Source organism: Carcharodon carcharias, chromosome 1, assembly GCF_017639515.1.
Source record: "Carcharodon carcharias isolate sCarCar2 chromosome 1, sCarCar2.pri, whole genome shotgun sequence".
NCBI classification, from domain to species: domain Eukaryota; kingdom Metazoa; phylum Chordata; class Chondrichthyes; order Lamniformes; family Lamnidae; genus Carcharodon; species Carcharodon carcharias.
Window position 1 is genome coordinate 134,827,117 of NC_054467.1, and position 10,366 is coordinate 134,837,482.

At 43.7% G+C, this 10,366-nt stretch overlaps 1 protein-coding gene across 1 annotated transcript in view; it reads left to right on the forward strand.

Annotated features, from left to right (window-relative positions):
- Positions 1-10,006, forward strand: part of dthd1 (death domain containing 1) — a 51,199-nt gene extending 41,193 nt beyond the window's left edge. The window contains exon 13 of the mRNA XM_041182825.1: positions 9,726-10,006. Within this exon, the coding sequence (XP_041038759.1) occupies positions 9,726-10,006 (281 nt within the window). The remainder of the gene's footprint in view (positions 1-9,725) is intronic.
- Positions 10,007-10,366: the final 360 nt, after the last annotated feature.

Below are 10,366 nucleotides of genomic sequence, written 5' to 3' on the forward strand. Positions count from 1 at the left end.
TGGCTGTGTGTGCACTAATGGCTGGGCAGCTTGACTGTGTCCTTCTCTACTTCACCAAGTATCTTAGTTAGGATCACACAAAAAAAAAATGATCAGAAAAGCAAAAAGGAAAGGGAAAAAAAGAAAGAACATGCATTTATAAAACATCCTTCAGGGACTCAGGCAGCACCCAAGCATTTCACAGCTAGTGAACTATTTTTGAAGTGCAGTGACTGCTGAAGTGTAGAGAGATGCAGCATGCAGGACAGGAAAATTGCCTTCAGAAGAGGAAGAGTAAAGGGAAATTCTTCAAAAGACATTTTCTGCGGCAATTTAGTTTCACTTGTTTTATTTTGACTTTTGTTCATGTTATTCCATTATACTCTATTTGTATTACAGAGAGAAAAGCTTCTTAGTCATTCAACAGCTGTGAACAAAGTTACTTCACCGGGTAAGGAAAAGGAGTGGTGTTACTGGCTTGGAATTTCCTCACAGCCATCTCCAATTTGGCCGGCATTATAGGAGCATCTCTGAGGAAATTATTGGCTATTATTTATTAAACATAATGGCAGTACCTGAGTCATGGGAATTTTAGCGTAGGTGAGGGTGTGGGTTTGGGTGTGGGTGGACGATAAAGGGGGAAAAATTCCAAGGGTGTCAGGAAGCTGGCTCCAACTTGCAAACCTCTGGGTTTTACTGAGACAGGATAAGGGATAGGCAGCCAACCTGCTCCAGTTTGGGCGCCTTACCCACATGCAACTTCTCTAGATTCCTCCCCACCCAGTGGAAGTGAAGCCTGTCACTCAGGCCGATTTCTGCCCTGAACCTGTCAATGATGAAAAATGCATGTGGGGCAAAAAGGACCTCTGGGTTTCCCATCTAAAACTGCTCCCATCCACCTTCATTATCTATATAAAAACAAAAAAACGGCGGATGCTGGAAATCCAAAACAAAAACAGAAATACCTGGAAAAACTCAGCAGGTCTGGCAGCATCAGCAGAGAAGAAAAGAGTTGACGTTTCGAGTCCTCACGACCTTGTTCGGTCGAAGGGTCATGAGGACTCGAAACGTCGACTCTTTTCTTCTCCGCTGATGCTGCCAGACCTGCTGAGTTTTTCCAGGTAATTCTGTTTTTGTTTTTTTTCATTATCTATATAACTTGCCTCAGTAAATACCTAGCCCTTTGTTTCAAAGTCCTGTCACAGTCTAAAAGGAATGGGCCTCAAGAAAGTTTAAAGGTAAAGAAAATATTTCTGTGAATTATTCATAAACTTGACATGGTAAAAAGTTTTTTTTTCCCTGAGGGTTCTCAAACTTGCCCCCGATGTAGCCAGAAAATCAAAATGCACATGCTTTTTTCCCATTCCAAAATTTAAGTCATTTCCTTTATTCTTGTGCTTATTGTCAGGCTCCCCATTTTTTCTCATCATCCCATTCTCCTGAGCAAATCTGTTCCCTAATCCTCTAATACAAAATATATTTTATTTCCTTAATCAAATGATACCTTAATGATAATGTCCATTCTCCTGAACCCACTTTCAGGGTTCCTTGTGGGATTGTACTTCTTTCAATTTAATATGCTGCATTCTTTTTCACATTGCAACTTCCTCTACACTGGGAAGACTGAATTTAGATTGGGTGACCGCTTTGTGGAACACGTCAGTCAGTCCGTAATTGTGGCCCCAAGCTTCTAGTCACCTGTTATTTTAACTCTCCACCTCGTTCCCGATCTGATCTCTATCCCCAGCTTCTTACACTGTTCCAGTGAAACTCATCCAAAGCTTGAGAACCAGCGCCTCATCTCTTATTTAGGCACTTTACTTCCTATTTGATTTAGCACTGTGTTCAACAACTTTAGATCATATCTCCATCCCTATTTTCTTTTTGGATGGCTTCTGTTGGTGATGATTCTGTTAGTGACATTTACACCTCCAGACCTGTCATTTGTTCGTTTACTTATTCCATTAATATCGCCTTTTGTCTTTCGCCATCACCCCTTTTGTCGTTTTATCTCTCCTGCCTTCCAGATTATCACAGTTCTCCTCTTTTGTTCTGCGCCTCTCCCCCCCAGCCCACTTTCCCTGTTTTGGTGTTTGTTTACAATTTGTTACATCTCTAACTTTTCCAGTTCCGGCTCTAAGGCCAATGACCTGGAACAGTAACTCTGATTCTCTCTCCATCCACAGATGCTTCCTGACCAGCTGACTATTGCCAACATTTTCTGTCTTTAGCTCAGATTTCCTTTCCAGCACTTGAGCCTGCCAACTCTATCCTTTCTCCAAAGTCTGAGGGATCCTCCCCTTAGATTGATGGCTATAATTTCTGGAGATGAGGAATTCAAAAGAAAGTAGAAGTGAAGGAAAGGAGAGAACAAGAAAAATAAGGAACAAGTAACAGGAATATGTGGAAAGAAGTGAAAGGGCTTGTGCAGAATTTTGTAACTACATGGGTACTTGAGCCATATATCATTACAAAAATAATACCATAATGTGCAGCAGGCTCCAAAGTACGGAATTGGATTTTTAAATTGTTACCCTAACATAAATGTGACATTAAAAAAACTCATACATTGTATGCTATATAATTCAAAATAAAATCAATATGTTTATATATGTATATATATATATATATATATTACTGATACATACAGTATATGTTAGGACCTCTGACACACTGCAAATTGAAATGTTCTGAAACAAATTCAAATCTAAATTGGGCTGTTAATCGCTAATCATCCTGGTTCTTCCCTAAAAGAACCCGTGGCTATTGTGCATTACAATACATTTCCTTTTGCCAATGCATTTATTCTAATTCCCTGCTTTGTTGGCCAGTACCACTTCAGTTTGTCACAAGGTCTTGCAGGAAAACAAAACTATCTCAGCCCTGCTCTTGAATTACACCCAAAATCTCAGTGCAATACTGACTTAAAATACTTCCATTCTGCTTTTGAATAACACAGCATCCCAATTTTCCCTTTTCTTTTGTATTTTCTACACCTGATGAGGATGCTGAAATGTAAATTGTATGAAACTGATTGTCAGAGTGTACATTAATTTCTCTAATAACACTAAGTGTGGCTCAGGGATAAACTGCTGCCAGAAAAAAAACGCTGGCATTTATGCTTCCTGATCTGCTGTTTAGGTTTTAAGTGGACAGATTGGTATCATCAAGATGGTTCTTTATTTCTGACTTTTGGATAGAAAGTGGTTTGCTTTTTGCAGAACACTGCTAGTTCTTTAGATTTAAGGAGGGAGGCTGTGTTCAGTAGTGTGCTTCCCCCCTACCATCTTGTGATGTGTTGGAGGTCGATGGAGGAGCAAGAATAACCTGCCTTGGCAGCTGCTGAAAACCTTTACCTGGTCATCACCTGGGCTATTGATGGATTCTCTTACCATGCTAAATTAAATAAAAATAGAACTCTCACATTCAAACCTCTTTCAATTTTCACACCATTGTTCCACTTTTCCACACTTTTATTCTCATGTTCTTTCAGCTGTTGATTGGCATGATGGTGCTGTCCCTTACATTTCCACTTCTACTGGCTGCCTTTTATGCCAAATATGCACTCAGGCCTCTTCCTCTCTTTGTGGCTGCAGCCAATGTCATAGCTTTACCTTCACCCTTTAGTCTGATAGGTTGCTTGGACCCTGAGTTCTGAGTCACAAAGGGGTTCAGTTCTGGAGCACTTTGCATTAATGACTAGGAAAGGCAAAACCGCTCTTAGTGCTGCAGAGTGTCACATTCAGAAACAAAAACAACAACAACTTGCATTCATATATTGCCTTAAATGTGGTAAAATGTTGCAAAGCAATTCTCAAGAGTGTAAGCAAACACAGTTTGACTCTGAACCATATAAGAGAATATTAGGGCAGATGACCAAAATCTTGGTGAAAGACATAGGTTTTAGGGACATCTTAAAGGAGGAAAGAGAGACAGAGAGGCAGAAAGGTTTAGGGAAGATATTCCAGGGTTTAGAGCCTTGGTAGCCAATGGTAAAGCAATTGAAATGGGGATGATCAAGAGGCCACATATCTTGGGGGGTTTTGGGTCACATATCTTGGGGGTTTGGAGGGTACTGCAGTGTGGAGGACCACGAGAGGATTTGTAAACAAGGAATGATCATTTTAAAACTGACCTGTTGCTCAAATGGGAGCCAATATTGGTCAGTGATCACAGGGGTTATGGGCAACAAGACTTCATGTGAGATAGGACACAGGAAGCAGAGAACATAGCAACATAGGAAAGGCCATTCAGCCCCTCAAGCCTGTCCACTATTCAATGAGATCATGGATGTTCAGCAGCCTAACTCCACATATAACAAAAATCTATCAATCTCAGATTTAAAATTCACAATTGACCTAGCATCAATCACCATTTGTAAAACAGATTTCTATAGTTCTACTACCCTAGGTGTACAGAAGTAGGATCTGGTTTTACTTATAAATCATAAGATCATAAGAGAAAGGAGCTGGAATAGGCCATTCAACCCACTGAGGCTGCTCCACCATTCAATAAGATCATGGTTGATTTGAATGTGACCTTAAATCCATTTTCCTGCCTGTTCCCCATAACCCTTAACTTCCTTGTTGATCAAAATCTGTCTGACTCAGCCTTGAATATATTCAATGACCCAGCCTCCACTGCTCTCTGGATAAAAGAATTCCTGAGACTAACAACTTTTTGAGAGAAGAAATTCCACCTCATCTTGGTCTTAAATGGGAAGCCCCTTATTTGTAAACTGTGCCCCCTATTTCTACATTCCCCCACAAGAGGAAACATGCTCCCAGCATCTACTATGTCAAGCCCCCTCAGAATCTTATTGGCAGAATTTTCTGCTCGTCGGTTGGGTGCACTCCCGACTCAAATGAATGTAAAATGATATGCGATATTTCGGTCGGTGGGGCGTGCCGGAATTGGCAGCACACCTGCTGACAATTAACAGGCCTATTAAAGCCATTAAAGTACCAACTGAATTAAATTTTTTGCTGCTCGTCCGACCTTATGGTTGGTGGGCAGGCGAAAAGGCCAAGTGGCCACGGGTGGGATGAGGTTCTGTTCAGTGATTTTAAAACAACAAAAATTTTTCAAGCTAATTTCTAACATGTCTCTGCTCATGTGACCGCTCCCACTTGCCTCCGCCGAGTCAGCCAATGAGGGCAAAATTCTGCCCTATATGTTTCAGTTAGATTGCCTCTCATTCTTCGAAGCACCACTGATTATGGGCCAAATCTGTTCAACCTCTTTATTGCATGAATCAGCCTAGTGAACCTTCTCTTAACTTCTCCCAGTGCATGTATATCCATTCTAAAGTGAGGAGACCAGAACTGTCCACAGTACTCCAAATGAAGTCTCACCAATGTTCTGTACCACTGCAGCAAGTCTTCCCCATTCCATCATCCTTGCATAAAGGCCAGCATTCCATTTGCCTTCCTAATTAGTTGCTGTACCTTTCTTTTTTGGTTATTGCGTTGAGCTTCACTGGAATAATACAGCAGGCCAAGGATGCACATGTGGGCATGAGAGCAGGGTGGAATGTTGAAATGGCAAGCGACAAGGAGGTCTGGGTCATGCTTGCAGACAGACCGAAGGTGTTCTCCAAAATGGTCACCCAGTCTGCATTTGGTCTCTCCAATGTAGAGGAAACCGCATTGGGAGCAATGAATGCAGTAGAATAAATTGAGGGAAGTGCAAGCGAAATGTTGCTTCACTTAAAAGGAGTGTTTGGGCCCTTGGATGGTGAGGATAGGGGAAGTAAAGGAGCAGGGGTTGCATGGGAAGGTGCCGTGGGAGGGGGTTGAGGTGTAGGGGGTGATGGAGGAAGGGACCAGGATGTCCCGGAGGGGACATTCTCTGTGGAATGCTGCCGGGGGGTGTGAAGTGATGATGTGTTTGGTGATGGCAGAGGATGATCTTTTGAATGCGGAGGCTGGTGGGGTGATAAGTGAGGACAAGGGGGACCCTATCATGGTTCTGGGAGGGAGAGGAAGGTGTGATGGCGGATGCATGGGAGATGGGCCGGACATTGTTGAGGGCCCTGGAAAACCTCGGTTAAGGAAGACATGTCAGAGGAATTGTTTTTGAAAGTGGCATCTTCAGAACAGATGCAACGGAGGCAAAGGAACTGAGAGAATGGGATGGAGTCCTTACAGGAAGCGGGGTGTGAGGATCTGTAGTTGAGGTAGCTGTGGGAGTCGCTAGGCTTGTAATGAATATTGTTGGACAGTCTATCACCAGAAATTGAGACAGAGAGGTCAAGGAAGGGAAGTGTCAGAGATGGACCATGTGAAAATGATGGAGGGGTGGAAATTGGAAACAAAATTAATAAATGTTTCCAGGTCCAGACGAAAGCATGAAGCAGCACCGAAGTAATCATCGATGTACTGGAGAAATAGTTGTGGGAGGGGGCCGGAATAGGACTGGAACAAGGAATGTTCCACATACCCCATAAAGATACAGGCATAACTGGGGCCCATGTGGGTACCCATAGCCACACCTTTTATTTGGAGGAAGTGAGAGGAGTTTAAGGAGAAAGCGTTCAGTGTGAGAACAAGTTCAGCCAGATGGAGGAGAGTAGTGGTGGATGGGGATTGTTCAGGTCTCTGTTCGAGGAAGAAGCGGAGAGCCATCAGACCATCCCGGTGGGGGATGGAGGCGTAGAGGGATTGGACGTCCATGGTGAAGAGGAGGCAGTTGGGGCCAGGGAACTGGAAATTTTTGATATGATGTAGGATGTCAGAGGAATCACGGATGTAGGTGGGAAGGGACTGGACAAGGGGAGAGAGAATGGAGTCAAGGTAGCGAGAAATAAGTTCCATGGGGCAGGAACAGGCTGACACGATCGGTCTGCCGGGACAGTCCTGTTTGTGGATTTTGGGTAGGAGGTAGAAGCGGGCCGTCCGAGGTTGGGAGACTATCAGGTTGGAAGCTGTGGAAGGAAGATCTCCAGAGGAGATGAGGTCAGTAACAGTCCTGGAAACAATGACTTGTTGTTCAGTGGTGAGGTCATGGTCTAGGGTGGAGGTAGGAGGAAGTGTCTACGAGTTGGCTCTCAGCCTCTGCGAGGTAGACGTCAGTGCGCCAGACAACAACAGCACCACCCTTGTCAGCAGGTTTGATGAAAATGTCAGGGTTGGACCTGAGAGAATGGAGTGCAGCAAGTTCAGAGAGAGAGAGATTAGAATGGGTGAGAGGAGCAGAGAAATTGAGAGGACTAATGTCATGCCGACAGTTCTCAATGAAAAGATCAAGAGAAGGTAAGAATCCAGAGGGAGGGGTCCAGGTGGAGGCAGAATATTGGAGGCGGGTAAAAGGATCTGTTGAACGGGGCGAAGACTCCTGCCCAATGAAATGAGCACGGAGACGAAGGTGGCGGAAGAACAGTTTAGCATCGTGCCGAGCCCAAAATTAATTGAGATGAGGGCATAACAGTATGAAACTGAGTCCTTTGCTGACCACTGAACGTTCAGCATCAGAGAGGGGAAGGTCAGGGGGTAAGGTGAATACACAGCCGGGGCTGGGTTTGGAAGACGGGATGGGGACAGAGGGACAGGCAGGGGTGGAGGGTCCTGGATGGGTGTTGGTGTCGATGAGTTATTGGAGCTTGCGTTCCTTTGCACCTGAAAGAAAGAGACAAAGTTTCTTGTTGAGGCGTCGGATGAGACGAAGAATAAAATGAAACTGGGAGCATGGGCAACTTAGAAATAGGGTGTGGCAGTGCTGCTGGAGGGAGATGTGAGAGACTCACGGAACATCACTTTAGGAGTTCCTCAGGATAGTGTCCTAGGCCCAACCATCGTCAGCTGCTTCATCAATGACCTTCCTTCCATCAGAAGGTGAGAAGTGGGGATATTCACTGATGATTGCATAGTGCTCAGCACCATTTGTGACTCCTCAGATACTGAAACAGCCAGCGTTCATATGCAGGAAGACCCGCACAGCATTCAGACTTGGGTTGACAAGTGGCAAGTAACATTCATGCCACACAAGTGTCAGGCAATGACCATCTCCAACAAGAGCAAATCTAACCATCTCCCTTTGACAAGGGCATCACCATTGCTGAATCCCCCACTATCAACACCCTGGGAGTTACCATTGACCAGAAGCTGAACTGGACCAGCCATATAAAAATTGTGGCGACAAGGACAGGTCAGAGGATAGGAATCCTGCGGTGAGTAATTCACCTCCTGACCCCCCAAAGCCTGCCCACCATCTGCAAGGCAGAAGTCAGGAGTGTGATGGAATACTCTCCCCTTGCCTGGATGAGTGCAGCTCCAACTACACTCAAGAAGCTTGACACCATATAAGACAAAGCAGCCTGTTTAATTGGCACCCATTCCACCACTTTAAACATTCAATTCCCCACCAGTGACACACAGTGGCGGCAGTGTATACCAGCTACAAGAGGCACTGCAGGAACTCACTAAGGCTCCTTCAACAGCACCTTCCAAAGCTGCGATCTCTACCACCTAGAAGGACAAGGGCAGCAGACTCATGGGAACATCACCACCTGGAAGTTCCCCTCCAAGTCACTCACCATCCTGACTTGAAAATATATCAATTTTCCATCACTATCGCTGGGTCAAAATTCTGGAACCTCCTCCCGAACAGTACTGTGGGTGCACCTACACCACAGGGACTTCAGCAATTCAAGAAGACAGCTCCACCTTCTCAAGGGCAACTAGGCACTTTACAGCCTTCCAGACTGAATATTGAGTCAACAATTTTAGATCATGAACTCTCTCCTCCATCCCCACCCCTTTCTGATCCCCGCTTTTTTTCCAATAATTTATATAGATTTTTCATTTCCCACCTATTTCCGTTATTTTTAAATGTATTTCCATCCATTGTTTTATCTCTACCTTTTAGCCTATTTCGATCTCTTCCCTTCACCCCACCCCCACTAGGGCTATCAGTACCTTGCTTGTCCTGCTTTCTACCCTTAATATCACATAGCTTAGATAATATCACCACCGTCAACACCTCTTTGTCCTTTTGTCTATGACATCTTTTGGCAATCTCCACCTTTCACTGGCCCTCTATCCATCTCTACCTGTAGCACCCAACCCCCCCTTAAACCAGCTTATATTTCACCTCTTTTCTAGTGTTACTTTCTATAGTTACATAACTATGTTGAAGAGTCATACGGACTCGAAACGTTAACTGTGTTCCTCTCCGCAGATGCTGCCAGTCCTGCTGAGTTTTTCCAGGTATTTTTATTTTTGTTTTGGATTTCTAGCATCTGCAGTTTTTTGCTTTTAGCCTGAAGTGATGTTCCGGGGCTAAGATGATTGACCTCCAACGACCACAACCATCTTCCTTTGTGCTCGATATGATTCCAACTAGTGGAGAGTTTTAGTCCTGATTCATATTAATTCCAGTTTTGCTAAAGCTCCTTGATATCACACTTGGTCAAATGCCACATTTATGCCAAGAGCAGTCATTCTCACCTCACTGCTTGAGTTCAGCTCTTTTGTCCACGTTTGTACCAAAGCTGTACTGAGTCAGGACCTTGGTGTCCTTGGCAAAGCCCAAATTGAGAAAGTGTGAGCAGGTCATTGCTGTGTAAGTGCCACTGTCGAAGCCACCTTCCATCACTTTGCTGATAGTCAAGAGTACACTGATGGGTGATACATGGCCAGATTGGATTTGTCCAATAATTGCTGGCCTTACCACCAACATTCAAATAATACAAATGAATAAAAATAAAATCCTGATCGTTAATCATGTCTGAACTCTTTCACTTACAGAAACAACACCTGAGAATATGTTTTATTGGCTGGCTTCAGAACTTTCTGAAGAAGATGCCATAACGCTTGTGACATCCCTTTGCATTCGGCGAAGCACCATTCAGCTTGTTAAGCTGACCAACCCTGATGATTTAACAGATCAGATTTTCAAACTTCTCAACATGTGGAAAAAGAATCTACCAACATCGACAAATAAAATACAGATCCTATCCCGACATTTGAAAAGGTGCGGAAGGGAAGATTTAGCAGAACAGTTATGGTCAAAACAGGATTCTGGATGAGAAAATAGCAGGGAGGCATAATGAAAACTTTATAAGTTAAACTTGCTAGTCGTAAGCTCCCAATATGAACCCTCAGCTGTCTTTACTGTATAATCAGTAAAAATTGTGCATACTGTCCATGATTTCCTATCCATTAAAATGAATGGATGGAAAAACATGGTGCACCATAAGTGTGATTTCCTGATAGAGCTCCTCATAGATGAAGCCACATGCCAAAAGTGCCAAGTCAGAAAACATATCCTGGTGTTCAAACTAAATTGGTGATGCCTCCCCAGAGTTAACCTCCTTGGCATTATGAAAGCAATGCATTAGATAAATAGTGATAAAAATATAGTGTTTAACAATGTTTTTGATGAACCC